Source organism: Falco peregrinus, chromosome 10 (assembly GCF_023634155.1).
Source record: "Falco peregrinus isolate bFalPer1 chromosome 10, bFalPer1.pri, whole genome shotgun sequence".
Classification (NCBI taxonomy): Eukaryota; Metazoa; Chordata; class Aves; order Falconiformes; family Falconidae; genus Falco; species Falco peregrinus.
The window spans coordinates 16,660,819-16,677,412 of record NC_073730.1 but is presented as its reverse complement, the minus strand read 5'-3'; the positions used below and the strand labels follow the sequence as shown (position 1 = coordinate 16,677,412).

Here is a 16,594-nt window from a genome sequence, read left to right as displayed (position 1 = left end):
ACAGGGAGCCCCTGCTTGCTGGTTTTATCCATAATGAAACCACAAAGCTGGAAATGAGTATATACCCACGTAGGCACGCCAGGTTATGCATACATCTAAAAGCCCAGGCTGCCATGCTGTGTTCCACTGGGGAAAGAACAAGGGACCCCTCCGTCATCCTCCTGCTTCTCTTTTGTATGGGCTGCAACTGCCAGCTGGAGCAAGCCCTGCTGGAAAGGCAGGCAGGCAATGCTGTGAGTCCCAACAGGCTTAAGTATAAATGATGCACCTGCTGCCCAGGTGTCCCTGCAAACTCACAGGCACAGACATTTAATCTCGTAGGAGGACGTTCAAGTTCCTCCCCAGCTAAGCAGGGACTTCTGGCAGTCTACAGTTCCAAAGCAGACACTTAAAACTGCTGTCTCCCTTCCAAACCCTTTTACAGCAATAGTCTTAAGCACAGCACACCCCAGCCTTCAAAAGTGTGAAAACAGTGGGAGTTAGACAAATAAATATGGCAGTGGTGTTCTTCAATCACCTTCGTGCACCCTTGTGCAAATTCTGCTGTGCCTGCATTCCCTCCTCACATGCCATATCCCCAACCATTACTGTGGTGTAGCATTGTTATGGCTGACATTCACAAATGTGCTGAAGTTATGTATTAAATGAAAAGCACTCTGGACCATCCTCAATACTTTATTAACTTAAAACATTATTCCAATAAATATGTACCAATAAACATAAGACACTCCATAAAATCTAAATAAGGACATTTACAAATCTGTCAACAAAGTAAAAACAGCATTTTTTTAACTGAGGTACATGCAGGGTCATTTAAGGCAAATTCAGTCAATTATAATCTTTCATGATTCCTGCCCACCTCAGCTGAGTTTCCCTTTAAGAATTAAAAAAAAACAACAAAAAAACAACAAAAACAAATATACAAATTATGCTATTGAGTAGCTATTTTCCAGTTACTACAACAAGCCCAGAGTGCCAGTAATGGTCTGGACAGGAAGGCCATGCCTCCCTGGTGCTCCTGCCCTCTGCAGCCAGGACCACTTGTTGGATGGGTTTCTAGGTATAAGGCATAAATCTGTGCTTTGGCTTTTCCACTTTTCACAAGCTTCCTTCTCCCTGGTTGATATAGCAAGAAGTAACCCCCCCATGCCTCAAACACCCACGCACACAGCCAGGCCTTGTGCAGAGATGGCTCCGGGAGGATAACAAGGGCCTCTCTATAACTGTTAATGCAGCTCCCTATGTGCACCAGAACAAGCGAGAGCAGGATCAGGCCCAAGCTGGTACTTTTGTCTAAAAAACAGCAAGATGTCAAACTGCACAGTTCAGTCCTGACCCTCCAGGTTTTCCCAAGAGGAAACCAAAAGTGAAGCCGTTCAGCACCGACACTCAACCAAGGCGAGCACTCCCTACACCACGTGCTGACAGCTGTCTGCCATTGCCATGTAAACACTGTTATGCCCATGTTTCCCTGCAAGGTGATTCAAGCGACTGACAACTTCAGGGGGTTCATCTTGGCCAAGGGAGAAATATTTTCCAGCTTACAGATTATTAGGTAGCTTATCTGTCTTTGGAGTATCAGGCTTCATATCTAAAAGGCTTACTGTCCAGTGTTATTTCAGAAACAGAGAGGGAAAGAGAAAGAGAGAAACCCCAGCCTTCGATTTCCTCTTTCACAGTCATTCAATGCATGGCCCTGTCCTCTTCTTTCCTCCTTGAGCTCCTGGTCAGAAAGGTAATGCCAGGGTCTGCGGTCAGGACAGGGCTTGGGTCCAGTGGGGAAGCCAAGGGAATCTGTTCTCCTAGTGTTGTAGGTATGTTCCGTATTGCAGCTGGGACTCATTTCAGGCCATGCTGTGTCTCCCGGTGTCTCCGTAAATCCACCTTTCGCTGGAAGCCTTTGCCACAGAGGTCACAGCCAAAGGGCTTGAAGCCTGTGTGCTTCCGACTGTGGGTGATGAGGTTGGAGCTCTGACTAAAGGCTTTTCCACACACCTGGCACTTGTGAGGCTTCTCACCTGCAAGCAGAAGGCAGGAGAGAGGGTGTGAAAGAGGCAACACACTGCTTACGCAGGACCAAAGCAAACAGAAAAGGCGCACGGGCCCTTAGAGCTGATCCAAGGGATCCCTGTGCCACTACCGAAGAAGTCATTCTTATAAAAAACACACAACTGGGGGCCCCAAAGCACTGACAGAGCCTGCACGGCAGCTGAGCGGGCCTGAACTTGGCTGCACCTCCATCGGCCCAGTATAGTCCTGGGAGCAGCCCGAAGCACTGAGTGCTCTCAGGACACTGTAACTGGTAAATCACTTGGCTGCATGGGCTCTGTGCATTTTAAAACTGACTTTGTGTCCTAGAAACAAGAGGAACTCTTGGAAAGACCCGCAAGTCGTGCTGAATGCCTGACACCTATTATAGCATCAGCATGGGGGCAGGTGGAATAGATAGGTGGAGGTTGTTAAGCCAGACCCAGTGAGCCGGGGTGTCTCCCCAAGGAGGTATGAAGGCCCTTAAGTGAACCCTAAAAGGCAGGGTTCATCCAGAGATCTGCCCTTCTCCCCATTCCCCACACAGAAATGCTAGCAGTCACCTCAAGCCAGCCTGCAAGTTCTCCTGCAGGCAAATAACATAAATGGGAATAAATCCAGCCTCCAGAACTTCTCCTACAGAGGGGTCAGTGGCAAAACTCCACTGGCCTCCATGGGAGCAGGATCTCAGTGCATTTTCATAGTGTTTATTATCAAGTAACAGACAAAAGGGAACCCAACCACAAAACCAAGCTTGATTTTCAGAGTGGCTTCGCACCTGCAGAGCCCACTGACTTCAGCTGGAGCAACAAACTCTTTGCATGTTTGAAGATCAGATTCTTAGAAACATAAAATAATACAAAATGTGTTGGAGTCTCAGTTCACAAATGTATGCTGCGTATGAAAGGGATCTCTGATTCAGTTAAGGACCTGTTTTTTTATTAGCAATTTAAAAGCTCAGGAACAGTTTCTGTTCTCACAACAAAATAATGGTTTTGACTGATTCAGAATTTGGCTGAAATTCTACTTAATCAAGCCTCATTTGAAAAAGTGACTATGGAAATACTTTCTGTGTTTCTTCCTAAATAGTTCACTTTCATCCAGCAAACATCTGGTGGAAAAATCTTTACAAGTAACATTTATTGTTCACTGCTTGTCATCTACAAAAGTCCCAACCAAGCAGCGCTACATATAAGGCCATCTTTCTATATATTTGCCATTTTTAGGCTTCACCCTTGATATCTGCTAGTGGTCACTATCAGGAAACAGGATTTTGGTCATCTGAATCTCAGGCTTGCAGCTGTTATTTCATGTCTCCAAATGCTTCTGTATCTCACACGTCGTCATTTCCCTCTACTTGAAGTGAATGGTGCAAGACTGAAAGGCAAGATTTTCTTTTAAAGGTTTCTGACAAACCTGCCTTCTCACTGAATGATACTTCCTTTGGTGATTCACCTGCACTTTATTAGTCTCCACGTTTATTACTAACAGTGAAACTTGAGAACTCTGCACCTCTCCTTCCATTCTCTATCAAACTGCAGACATTTCTCTGAAAGTCCGGGTGGAAGTGCAGGCAATCTCTAAACAAATATTTAGACTAAGAGTTGGACCCTAGGCCCTTCAGTTTAGTGTTTGATCTAGAGGAGGAGACTCCTGTTGTTTCTATTGTAAATTGATAGATCCTGAAAAAAAAAAAAAAAAGCTGCAATCAAATTCACCTGTCATTTTCCAGGGACCTCCACTGTAAATCAAGGCTCCATGAATATAATACTCTACAAATCATCTTATACAAAAGCCCTTTGAATAAACATTGGTGGATGCTATTAAGGGAGCACCGATTGGATTGTGAGGATTTGGGTTATTTTGCAGCTGCTGTTCATGAAACCACATTCAAATCACTTTCCTTTGCACAAGTAGAGCTCAGACAGCATGAGGAACAGCAGCAAGGCAGTGAGAGGCATGGGAGATGCCTGTAGTGTCCCAGCTGAGAAGGAATGGACTGCTGCAGAGGGACCTCTTCTGAGACCTGCCCTCACAGTTGGGGCTGCACAACAGCAGCTGCAGGGCTGACCTGTGTGAATGAAGGTGTGTTTCTTCATATCAGATTTCTGGTGGAACCGCTTCCCACAGTACTGGCACGGATAAGGCCGGGTGTCCGAGTGGATGAGCAGGTGGGTGGACAGAGTAGAAGATCTCTTAAAACTCTTGCCACAAATCTTACAATCAAAGCTGCGTTCCTGCAGAGAAGAGCCCAAACACACACACGTTACACCACACCAATGATCCCACCAGAACATCAGTGTTGCCCCTTCTGCCTTAGCAAACACTTCCACTTCTCCAGAGGGCTGGCTGGCCTGCAGAGACGCTAACACTGGCATGATAGCACTACATGGTAAAAAAATAATGCATCCTCTCCCAGTGCTGTGCACCACTCCTCACAAAAATTCAATTGATCAGCTGTTCCTGCTATCAGGAATGGCTAAGTGGGAGGCAGCCCTGACCAACCAGCCAGAGTCCGCCTGCACATTTCAGCAGGGGCCCAGGACACGATCACTCCACTGGGAAGCCCAACAGCTGCAGCACTGTTCAGAGGCCAGCTCTCCACTGTACACAGGAAAGTGGGTGCTGAAATCTGCTTGGCTGTCCTGGGAAATCTCTGTGGCAGGCTGACTTCTGCTGGCAAGGTAACAACTAACTGCTTATGTGTAGTTCCATTAAAATTCAAATGAAAGGTACCTAGAGCACCAGGCGAAAACAGCTTTTTGGCTTACTACTTTAACATATCAAAAAAATGTATTAATACCTTGCTATCTCTCCTCTCCACCACTTTCTTCCACCATAAATCATCTCTTCTTTCCATCCCTTAACTACCATCACACCTTCGTCTTCCTCTATGCTTTCATACAATCACCTTTGTTTATTTGGCTTTTAATGTGCCCTCCCTGAAATGTCCCCTCCATGGACACCATATGCAGTGCTGCTCTTTTCACCATTATTTAATGGGTGATGAGATATTTGCCCTCATTGTGTGCTCTGTCTGCTGTTGCACACTTCATGAAATTGTAAATAAAACAGCAAAAAAACATTGCTGTAATTCTATCCTCCAAAAGCCAATCTGAAGAAGGAAGATTTGCCAAGTCAAGTGGGTGGGTGAAGGGGAAATATGGCACAATATCAGCAGGTGGAAAATGTTACAAGTCCTCCTACCAAAATTAACTACCATATTCTTTTGGTGTGTGACTCAGAGTGTGTCGAGACGGGTGAAGTCTGTGCTCTATACCTGACTGGTCGTTGAGATGTTCCTGCACAGACACAATGACTACAAACAAGGGAAGATTCACTTCTCGGGGGGAGGGGAGGAGAAAGAATGAGGAGAGCTGCATCGAAAGAAAGCACAGTGGGTTGCTTTAGCTGTTAAAAAAAGTCCACAGGCACATTACAATTTCCAGCTCCAGGAGTGAAAATTTATTATCCGTTACTTCTGGAGTGCCAAAAGTGCCCATTGCTTAATACAGACGCACACAAGGTCTGGGGAATGGAAACAAAGCCTGTGCTTTTTAATTTGTTCATTTGCTCCTTTGCTCACTAGCTGCTCACCCTTTCCTCTGCCTGCCACTGTAATCCTCACCCACAGCTGCCCACTGCAGCCCTACCACATTCTCTTCCTCTGCTCCGTTTAGGTGCCCACCTACTGCCCTGTGACTGCCTTCATGGGCTCCCCAGCGCCAGCTGAAGCAAGCAGCTGGCCCTGGCCCTCATCAGACCTTCATCCTGGCAGCCCGCCCCGCTCTCACCTGCGAGTGCACAGCCTTGTGCTGCTCCAGGCTGACTGCATGGCCGAAGGTCTTGCCACACATGTCACAGGCAAAGGGCCTCGTGCCACTGTGTGAGCGGCGCACATGTACCTCAAGGCCATGAGGCGTGGAGAAGACCTGAGTGGAGAGAGCACACTGGGTCAGGCTTGCCCGGGAGAAGGGGCTGGAGAAGAGTCATAACCAGTGTGGGAGAAAGGGATCCTTACCTTGCTGCACTTGACACACTTGTAAGAGCCAGTGCTGATGAGCAATGGGCGACACAAGAGGTCCGACTCTACTTTGATGCCACCTGGCCCCTTCTCTTGCTGCAGCCCAGGCTGCGTCTCAGCAAAGAGTCCAGGCACTGCTGCTGGCGGCCGCTCAAACAGCCCTGGGCCCGGGGAGCCGAAGTCACCATAAAGTCCGAGGGAAGAGCTACACTCGGCACCGTAGAGGGCAGGCTCAGATCCTCGCTCGCAGAAGAGCCCCAGGGCTGAGGTTCGCTCCAGCGTCGGGCAGGGCCTGTAGCTTTGCACAAGGTGCCTCAGTTCGGAGCCACCCAGGCTGTTCCACGTGTACGGTTTGAAGGGCACCGAGAAGGGGGATGCTTCATCTAGGGATGGACACACAGATCGCTCCGAGGCTGTGGAAACACAAGGGCATCAGAATTAGTGTGCTTCAGAATCCAGCTGCTATCGTGGGGCAGAATCATCGCAGCACTCAGACTTGTGCCCAGAGCCAGACCCCTACGCTGCACATTAAGGCTGCCCTTTCATCTCCAATGGGAGGACATTTTGTATTGCACTGGAGTCTGTGCGTCCAGTACTACCTACTCACCTGCTGTCCCCACCAAAATACTTAAAGCATCCACCAATTTTATCTGTCTCCATCTCTGGGAGCCCAGGTGTGCACACGTTGATCTGACTGTTGAGGTACTAAACAACTCAATCTGCAACTTCCTTTGGTTTTATCTGCAGCTCCTCAGAAAAGTATATCTATGGTGTCCCAAGATGGGCATCAAAGCTGACAGTCCACATGTTTAAGATCTGATGTAGATCCCACACACACATATAGCAAATACAACATTACAGAGGTGCCAGAAGGAGCAAGCGTGCTGAGATTTACCTGTTCAACAAAACTGAAAACTACTTGTTTCACAATTAAATGACCAAATCTAGGCTCTCAACTTCATGCCACAGCTGTTCATAACTATACTACAGCATAATTAAAATAAAAACCAGCTTCTGAGAGGCTTGAATGTCATGCATTGCTTTTTCAGAAAAAAATAAACTAAAATTTGTCCTCATCTGAAATAAAATCGTGATTGTTTCAGATTTCTCTGAGTTTCTCAAAGTATAGAAACTGTGTCCACCCAAAATAAAGAGCTTCACAAAACCATCGGTATAGACAGCATTAAAAACTGAAGACACAAAAAGATTTTCTTAGCAGTCATAATCAAAGCAATCTTCCACCAGAACAAGCTCAGATGGCTTCAGATGCCTCTAATAGGCTCACCTTTGGCAATGGCATCTGACCAAGGCAGTGAGCACCACAGGATGAATCACACTTGGGGGCCATAGCAGAGCCTGACGCAATGGCAGGAACACAGCCTTTGAGATCAGTGCCTAAAGGCACCAATGCTCAGGGAGCCTCGCATAGAGGAAAGCAAAGTTAGGCAGGGAACATGAGGTACCAGACCCCAACTGTGTCTGCCAGAGATGCTGATTAATGCCCAAGGTGCTCTGCTTTCACTCATCACAATAGGCAGCAGCACTGGGAGAGTCAAACATCTCCACTGGATAATTGTTTTAGTGAACCAAGGAAAAGATAAATCAATTAATTGCTGAATTCACAAAGATACAGGCAACTCTTACCACTTGGGCTTCCATAACAACCTCCCTTACCCAAAAACTTGTTCATCCACAATTTCTATCTTGCCTTTTTTCATTCCTGTCAACTTCACAGCTCCCATGGCTTTCTCAACCATTGGCAAACCAGGATAACTAGGGGTGAGCTAGGGAAGATGTGTTAGGCCGTCTATTTGGATAGGCAGGTGGTCACTGAGGGTTACAGAAGGGAAATGAAGACGAGGTGAAAACTGAGCTATGAATGACTTGACTGTATCTTATCTTTTACAAAAATCCAGATGTTAATAGTCTCAAATTCTTCCATTGAAATCAGCGTCTTTTGGTTGGAAGTATATGTGCACATACCAACTGGGACGTTTGAACAGAGCTATGAAATCACATTAGCTGACATGATGATGAGCATGATTTTTCCTGTTCTGCACTGACTGCAAAAGTTGTGGTCAGCGTCACATCATCTATCTTGTGTCTTTGCAACCAGTTTCAGCATTGCCATCTCTCACGATTTTATCACAAGATTCAAAACTATCTTAAAGCCCCAGCTTTTGAAACTGCATGATTTCATCAGGCTCTCAGCTTTCCTTTTGTTTGCTTGTTCTTGTTTTAACTTTATTTCGCTTTTAAAGACAACTTGCAGCCCAGACTGTAAAGAAAAGCATCAAAATGTAAACCCTCAATATTTCAACACTAGAACTGAATATCCATAAGGTATTACTTACAATCTTGATTTCCAAGCCAGTCTGTTGAGTGAGAGCAGAGGGAAGGCTGACCTGATTTTTGAGCCCTTGGAATTGGCAACATGGGACACAGTAAACATTGCACCACAGATCAGTTTGCGTGCAATGTTCCTTCCATCACCTCACATGTTTTGGAGACCTCTCAAGCACAAGCACAGGGGAGCCACTCACGCTATACTTTTCAGGGGCAAGCTCAAGCGATCCAAGCCCTGTACCCAGTGTCAAGGCAACCTGCAAACCCTGCTCTGCCACACTGCTGGACACTTCTGTGTCTGCCTCTCCTCTGCTACACAGCACCTAGGCCCCCAAGGGGTGCACAGGGAGGGAGAGACAGATTCTCCCTACTCTTCCTAGCAATTCTGTGCATTCTTTGTATAGACCACTTCTGTGAGAAAAGACATCAATGCCCTTTTTTGAAGGCAAGGTAAACTCAGCCTGAAATCGCTGGGAACAAATTGATATGCATAGCAAAGAAAGATTCAGGTGTCCTCCTCCTCCGACCACAGAACACCATGCTCTCTGCACAACACCATTATACCCAGTAAAAGCCTCCCCCAAGACCGCAGCATGATCAGGCTCATCAGGAGATACTAATATACTGTTGCACTGAGCTACCAGGCACCTTCTGTATATGCAAACGCATGTGATTACAGACACACGTAGAAAGTGAGGTTAAATAACAGTGATTTGCACTGATGGAGTCAACAACGTATTAGAGTGTTAACAGGTATTGTGTCTGTGCGCACCCGCCTAGATCAGCAGCACAGCACTCAAAGACAAATCTGAAATCTGGCTTTCACTGTGTATTGAAGTGCAACCTGCACCTACGTTCACTTCTAGGGATAAGGGGGTGACAGTACTACTCACTGCACCTGCCCTGAGCATGATTTAGAACCATCATTTCTCATCTGACCTGCCTGTCAAAGAATAGAAACTGTGCCCCACCCAGACAAAGACAATCATAAAAATCCAGTCTCTCACCAGTGCATCTTGCAGAGGTGATCTAGGCACGAATTCCAGCTTCACACTGAATCTGAAGCAGCTTCAAGGCAGAGGGGTTGGGGGGCAGCTGTGGGAGGAAGCCCAACTATCTAAGCCTGCTGCCACTGCCTTCATCATTAACGTTAACAGCATCTCTCTCAGTGCACTGAGGTTCATTTAATAAAGCTCTTTCCTTACAGTACTTGTTACCTTCCCTTACCAGAGGAGTCCCTTACCTTCCTGTTCTTCCTGTGAATGGAATCAGAAAGTCCCAGGACTGCCCTCCCCTACCTCCACCAAAAAAATCTTGATCTGGGGATGTCACCCTCATTTTGCAAAGACACCTTCCCTGGGTAGCTGGATGGTTGGCTGGGAGCTAATGAACCCCACAGTGGGGGAAGAAACGAGTGGGGAGAGGGAAAAAGCAGAGCAACCCTGGTAAATACCTGCTCCATTTTACATCTGTCTAATTTTAGACACCTCATGAAAACGGCCTGTTTCCAATGCACAAATTGTAATTGTTTGGGGAAGGAAGAGGAGGACAAATTTGTTAGATCAAAAATTATGCACTTGGTACACTTTGTGCAGAAATATTAGGAAAAGAAAGACTGCTGCATTTGGTCAGGTCTGTCATTTGTAGACTGAAACTGTCCCGTGGCCGGCTTTGATGATACTGGGCAGCATTTTGAATATCCCCTCAAAGGGCTTTGGGGCTCTTAAAATAGAGGGAGGCTTTCAAAATGCAAACCCTGTTCATCACAATCAGCCGTTGATATGCAAGGACGTTGTAAAAGACGAAGTGGGAAAGTGGTGGGGAAACCGGACTAAGCATTCGTTTGCTGGCGTCTGCTGTCGGTAAAGCTGAGACAATTTTTCCTTCGCTAAGACAGAAATTGTTCTTTTTTCCAGCTGTCACTTTTTAACCGAGGCAATAAAAAGTGGGGGTTATATAAAAATAATTTTGTTATAAAATAACACCATTGTTTTTTTAAACGAGATAAGTATTCGCGCCAGGCTGGGGACAGCATCTCCCACTGCTCCAACCACATCAAAGGCAGGACGAGGGAGCTAGAGACAGGCGCTGCAGCCATAAGTGTGAGTTTCCTGGATTTGGGGTATTTAAATCTGACCGTCATTATTTTCTGCTGTTTTTTCACGAATGCGTTTTTAGAAAAGAAAAAAAAAACAAACAACAACAAAAAAAACCAGATAGAGAGAAGAGGGGGAGGGAGGGAGGGATCTTTTTTATAGGCAAGAAGCAAGAAATAACCTGAAAAGGAGTTAGGGAAAACGTCTAGCATATAGTACGAAATACAAAGTGAACGCTGTTTACTACGGGTATACAGATCGCCTAGTAGAAATTTTTACTGTCTTAAAACACATCTGACTCGGGGTAGCAGGACCCAGTGTAGGAAAATGCCGGGACCTTTAAAACATAACCGGCTTGCGTCTAGAAATTAATCAGAAACCAAAAAATCAACGCCCGACGGCACCACAGCTTTCCTACAGCCTGTCAGCCGCCGCTTCCCCACCACCGGCAGACAGGCTGGAAAAGCAACCCGAGAAAGATAACCCGAAAACGAGTGGAAGTGCGTGGGAAAAGGCAAATCTGTCCCTTCCACTTGTTTCGGCCTGCGGCACGCAGCCGTGAGCCGCTGCCCCGCCGCACCGACCCGGGCCCGGCGCCGCTCGCCCCGGTCCTACCTGGCGAGACGGAGGGCGAGGGAGGTCTCCAGAAATCCTCGAACTCGGACACCCTGTCACAGACGCTGCCCTCGCAGCTGGGCGCTGACTCGGAGGTGCCATCGGCAGCCTCGGTCAGGTGGGATTCCGGGGAGAAGCGCCCCTGGGAAGGCTCCGGATCGGGCAGGACGGTGCGGCACAGCCCCGCGTCCTCGGGGATCTTGCTGTCTGCGGGACAAAGGGGGCGAGGGGGCTCCTCAGTGCGGGCCCGGCCACCTCCCGCGGCGGCCCCGCTCCCGCCGAGGTTTGCCGCCGGGGTCCCTCCAGCCCTGCATCAGCCCCGCCAGCCTCCCGCGGCGGCTGCGGTGCCGGGGGCTGCAGGGCCACCGGCCGGTGCTGGCGCCGCCGGTAGCGGGCTGACGCGGGGCGGGCGGGCGAGGCTGCGGCCGGGGGGCTCCTACCTGCACAGATCTGGGCTAGCACCGTCTCCAGCCGCAGGCTGTAGTCCTCGTCGGCGGAGCGGGGCTGGTGGTAGCTGTGCGCTTTCTTGCTCTTTACTAGGAAGGACCTCGGCATGGTGGGGTGCTGCCACGGCCGGCGCGGCCGCGCTCCCTCTCCAAGCGCCGGGCACGGCGGCGGCTGCGAGCGTCACCCCCGAGTCTCCCGCGGGGCGGCGGCGGAGAGGCGACCTGCGGGGAGGCGCCGAGCCCGCCGGTGAGGGCCGGGGGCGCCGGCCGGGAGGGGCCGCTCGCCGGGGGCGGCGCGCCAGGTGGCGGCGTGCAGGTGGCTCAGGCCACCGCCCCCGGCCCCGCTCGCCTCGCCCCCCCCTTCCCAGAGCGCAGCTACTGAGCCTCCCGCCGGCCCCGGCCAGCGCTGTCGTCCCCCCCCCCCCGGTGCCGCCCCGGCCACGCTCGACGGCCGCTGCCGGATTGCGGGGAACAGGCAACAGCAGCGACCGGGCACCGTCCGTCGGACGAGGGGGGCTGAGCGAGCTGCGGAGGCGGGGGCGGGAGGGGAGGGGACCGGTCATGTGCAGCCCCGTCCCTCCGGGGCAGCGTGGCCGCGCTCGGCGGGGTGGGCGCACCGCGCCTCCATGTTTGCGTCCGCGCCGGCAGCCGCCGCAAAAGCGGCGCCAGCAAAAGGCACCCCCGAAGCGGCTTATCAGTGCCCGCCACCCAGAGCGGGCCGGAGGGCGCAGGGCTGCTGCCGGGACGGGTGGGAGAGTCGTTACAAACCCGGCAGCCTAACCCGACGCCTGAGAGGCTGTTGCTGTCGGAGGGACTGATTCACCCCTCCAGCGCGAACAACGATAACGCGAAAACGAACAAAACGGAATCTGCTGCGGTCCGCAGCTGCAAGGTGCCGCGGCGCCAACAGCTGCGGGCACCGAAAGCCGGGGCGGGGAGAGAAACGAGGTGGGAAACCTTCAGGGGGCCCTGGGGGACAGGGACCGGGCTAACCAGAGCTGCCCCCCGCCTGCTCCTTGAGGAAGGCGGGAGAAGTTCACTGGGACCCGTCTAGCACCGGCCCGCCCCTGCGGTTACGCTGCACACTTTGCAGAAAGCGAGCTTAAGCTGCGTTTGGTTCTTTTGGGGGACTTCGGGAGGTTGCTGATGCTTTTCTTTCTTTCTTCCCCTTCCACCCGCACACACCCCCCCGTCAGTGGCCTCAGGTTTGCGGACGGGAGAAGGAGGTAAGGGGCGCGGGAGCTGCCCCGCAGGTGGCGACCCGGGCTGCGCGGCGAAGCACCGGCCCGTCCGCGCCCGGCGGGGGGCAGGGCCGCGAGGCGCCGCCCCCGGGCACAGCGCCGGGCGAGCGGGTGGGAGCGTTGCTGCCCGGGCCCACCTGCGCCTCGGTTCATCCTTGAGCGGGGGCCGGCAGCGAGTGGGGCACCGAGTGGGGGGCGAGAATCAAAGCGGCCCGGTACCGCGCCGCCCTCCCCGACAGCAACCGCCGCCGCAGCCGTTGGGGAGCTCCGGGCGCCGGCGCCGCTTCTGCCGCGTGTTTTCGCCCCGGCGCGGTGCTTTTCCCTCCAAAAGCCACGCCGCGGAGGCGCCGCCGGCCTCCGCCGCCCAAGGCCGCCTGCGAGGCCGGGGCCGTGCCCGTGGGAAGGCGAGTCCCGCAGCCCACCTGGCCGCAGCCGGCACCCGCCCCCTCCCACCCCCCCCACCCCCCGCTGGCACGCGGGCCGCGCGCGAGGCCGGCGTCTCCCCGAGCCGCCACCACTGAGGCAGAGCCGGAGCGGCGCGGGGGGCGGCGGGGAGGGGAGGAGGGGGGAGGGGAGGGGAGGGGAGGGGAGGAGGGCTGAGGAGAGGAGAAGGGTCGCTGCCACCCCGGCCCGCCCGCAGCTGCCCACGCGAGGCGAGCAAGGCAAAAGCGCTTACCCATTTGGAGGGGTGAAGGAAGCTGGGCTGCAGCCGGGGTTTGCGCCGCAGCCTGCTAGTTTGGGTGATTTTAAATTTAGCCTCCCTTTAAGGAGCAATGGTGCTTGAGTTGGCTGCTTTTTTTTTTTTTTTTTTTTTTTCTGTCTCTCTCAACTCCTTCAGAGCTCGGCCCCCTAAACCACAAATTCCACTTCCTGAGCGTTAGGAGCTTCTGCAAAAAAAAAAAAAAAAAAAAAAAAAAAAAAAGTGCCTCACAAATCAGCACTGTTCCCCCTCCTTTCTTTCTCGTTTTTCCTTAAATGAAAATGTCTTACCGTATTCCACCTCACAGGGCTCGCTGAAGTGACATCAAAGTGTCATTCTGGACTCAGGCGTTTCATTTCTCTCGGGGTTCTGCTCTAGAAATTACACGCATCTATCTGAACTATTCTTGGATCCCCTTCAACTTCCGCAACGAGAACAAGTCACAGATTCAAAACACAGATTGACTCAAGGCGGGCAGCGGCTGAGGGCAGGGGACGGAGGAGCCGGCGCCCGCCCTGCGCCCGGCCCGGCAGCGGGGGGACGCACCTCCGCCGCCATCCAGCCCTGCGGGCCGGTACAATCGGGGCTAAGGCAGGGCCCTGGGCGTCGGAGACCTCCCCTAGACTAGAAATAACTTGTTGTGGAAAACTTTTGGGATAAATACGCCCAACGGCGCTGAAAATACCTTAAGACCCAAGCCTAGAGGTTTGCTCATTTCCCTTCGGATTTAGGTAATGGTTAAATATGGAAAGGGTAGGCGAGATCCCCCACCGCCACCCCTCCCCGGCGCACGGTGGGTACTGTAGCTTAAGGGCGATTCAAACACGAAGGCGAAACAGGAGCGGAGCCAGGCGAGAGGGGAGCGATTGCCTCCTCCGCCTGCGTGCCGGTGCTCGGGCCGCTGGCTCGGGAAGGGTCCGTGGGGCAGGCACCGGCGGCGGGCACGGTGGCGGGGGTCCACGGCAGGCAGCGCCTCACACCGCCCGCGCCTGCGGAGACCCCCGAAGAAAAAAAGGCTCGCCTTGCTTTACACAGACACCCCGACCCCAAAACACAGTTTTCTGGGTCTAGCTTCGGATTCCCAGGATGCAGCCAGGAAATCCGACACAGTTCTTCCGTGTCTTTCTGAGGTGATTGTGGGCTTCGCTCTCAGACATCTCGGGCCATCAGCAACGTCGTTTCGGTGACTATAGGGCCGCCCGAAGTACGGCTCCGCAGTGGGCGAATCGAGGTTTAACACCATCTCCCGTTCAGAAATGACCGAGACTGAAGTCGGACAAGGCAGGAGCAAACTTCAGCCTCTCTCACGCCCGGGGAGCATGCTGGCTTTGCCAACAGGTGCTTTTCTTCACCACTACCCCACCCCCGAAGTATTCACAGAAAAATTAGTCACTGTGTGCCTGTGAGCCCGTGTGGAACGTAGGATTAACCTGACTTCCCAAAATCTAACTAAGCAAACAAACACCACCACGAGAAAAACCGTCCAACCTTTTGCGTGATGCTTTAGTAGTGACACAAAAGGAAGCTGAAGAACACGACTGACACATCGACCTTAACACCTTCATTACTGCCGGAAAGTTCCTGGTGCTGGGCACAGCAGTTTTACTTACGGCATCCGTGTACCGCGGTCTCCTTGCTGCGCCTTTGGTTGATTACTCTGAAAATCATTCGCTCCGTCAGCTTCAAAAATAAATGCTGGAATCAGTAGAAATAACCAGATTGGAACAACTCGGTGTAATTTCGTGTATGCGTCTTCGTTGACTCACTGTTTATGACTTTTTGCAAAACAGCCTTTCTCGTTTGCCTCTGAAATGGGATGAGAAACTAATAGCCTTTCGATTACCTTGCCAAACAGCGCTTTGACTGTAATGAAAGCAGCAGAAAACATGACTGTAAATCACTATTAGCTCTCGTAAGCCATCCTGACCCGGTTGTAATAAAATACATATCCATCTTTATGCATCTATGGTCAAAATGTATGCGCAGGTGCTTCGGCGTGGTTTGAAGCCCGGCGGTGCCGTGCGGCAGGTGCTCGCTGCCTGCCGGGAGCCGAGTGCGCTGCCGGGCCCCAGCGGCCCCGCTCGGGGCTCTCCGGCGGGAGCCACCGCGCCAAGCCCCCCGTACTGAGCCCACCTGCACCTCCTCACCTACTGCTTCCCAAACTGCTTAAAAGCCTTCCGCAAGGATAAGGAAATCAAACGAGTGGATCGGGTTAATGCTTAATTCAGCATGTAAGGGTGGATGCTGCACGGGCAGCGGCAACAGACCCCCGGCCCCTGGGGCGTCAGCTTTCTCAGATAACTAGAAGAGAAAGCGCACGAGAACGGGTTTGTTTTGCGATTTGCAAAACCTATTCGTGCCTGGAACGCGCCCCCGCCTTCCCGGGATTTCCTCGGGACGGACCGTTAGCATTCCGCCGCCGGTGAGGACGGAAGGAAGCGGAACACGGGCGCTGTCCACCGTGCCGTGCCGAGGACGAGCCGAGGCTCCCGCAGGAGCCGTGTACCGGCTCGGCCCTGTCCCCAGTAGGTGGGCGGCAGGCTCCGCGCTGGCGCAGCCGGGTCCGGAGCTCCCCCCCACGCCGCTCCGCCAGAGCCGGGCGCGGGACCCCGCCGGGCGCGAGCGGGCGCTGCGGCGCCACGTGCCCGCGGGCGGCAGCGCGAGGCCGGGCGAGGCGGGAAGCGGCTCCTCCTCCCGCAGCCCCGCTGAGGAGAGCCGCCCGGGGAGGCCCAGCCGCGCACCCCGCCGGGAGCGGCCGGCCGACCGGAGCCTTTCTCATCTCGTGGGCTTCCAGCCCTTTTTGCCTGGAACTCGCCCCTCACGCGTTTTATCTTGCAACCCAGCAGCTGGGTTGCTATCTCTATGGAACAACGGACTGAAAGAACAGTGCTGCAGCTGCTGCTATCGGTAGGTAGGGCCTGAAGGCAATTTCCACTCCTTAGCCTCCAACCGTCGTTGTCCCAGGGCTCTTTCCACCCCCGAGAGGAGCTTGCTATCTTTAATAACAGCACGCTGAACAAAAGTGTTGGGGCTAAGCTCTTATTCTTGGTTTATGATGTGACCTATGTGCCACAGTTCAGTAACCTTAAAGATGATCT

General features: G+C 52.4%; 1 protein-coding gene and 1 long non-coding RNA gene across 2 annotated transcripts; one reads left to right on the top strand and one right to left on the bottom strand.

The window, feature by feature from the left end:
- Positions 1-659: 659 nt before the first annotated feature.
- On the bottom strand, positions 660-11,680 carry GFI1 (growth factor independent 1 transcriptional repressor). Its single transcript, XM_055815743.1, has 6 exons — positions 11,550-11,680; positions 11,110-11,316; positions 6,050-6,465; positions 5,823-5,960; positions 4,100-4,265; positions 660-2,018 (listed from the first exon to the last, which is right to left on the bottom strand). Exons 1-6 carry the CDS (start codon positions 11,662-11,664, stop codon positions 1,840-1,842), a joined length of 1,221 nt encoding a protein of 406 aa, XP_055671718.1. The 5' UTR covers positions 11,665-11,680; the 3' UTR covers positions 660-1,839.
- LOC129785280 (uncharacterized) lies at positions 11,110-15,450 on the top strand. Its single transcript, XR_008749077.1, has 3 exons — positions 11,110-11,227; positions 11,650-12,781; positions 13,804-15,450. It is a non-coding gene; the product is annotated as an uncharacterized LOC129785280 (long non-coding RNA).
- Positions 15,451-16,594: the final 1,144 nt, after the last annotated feature.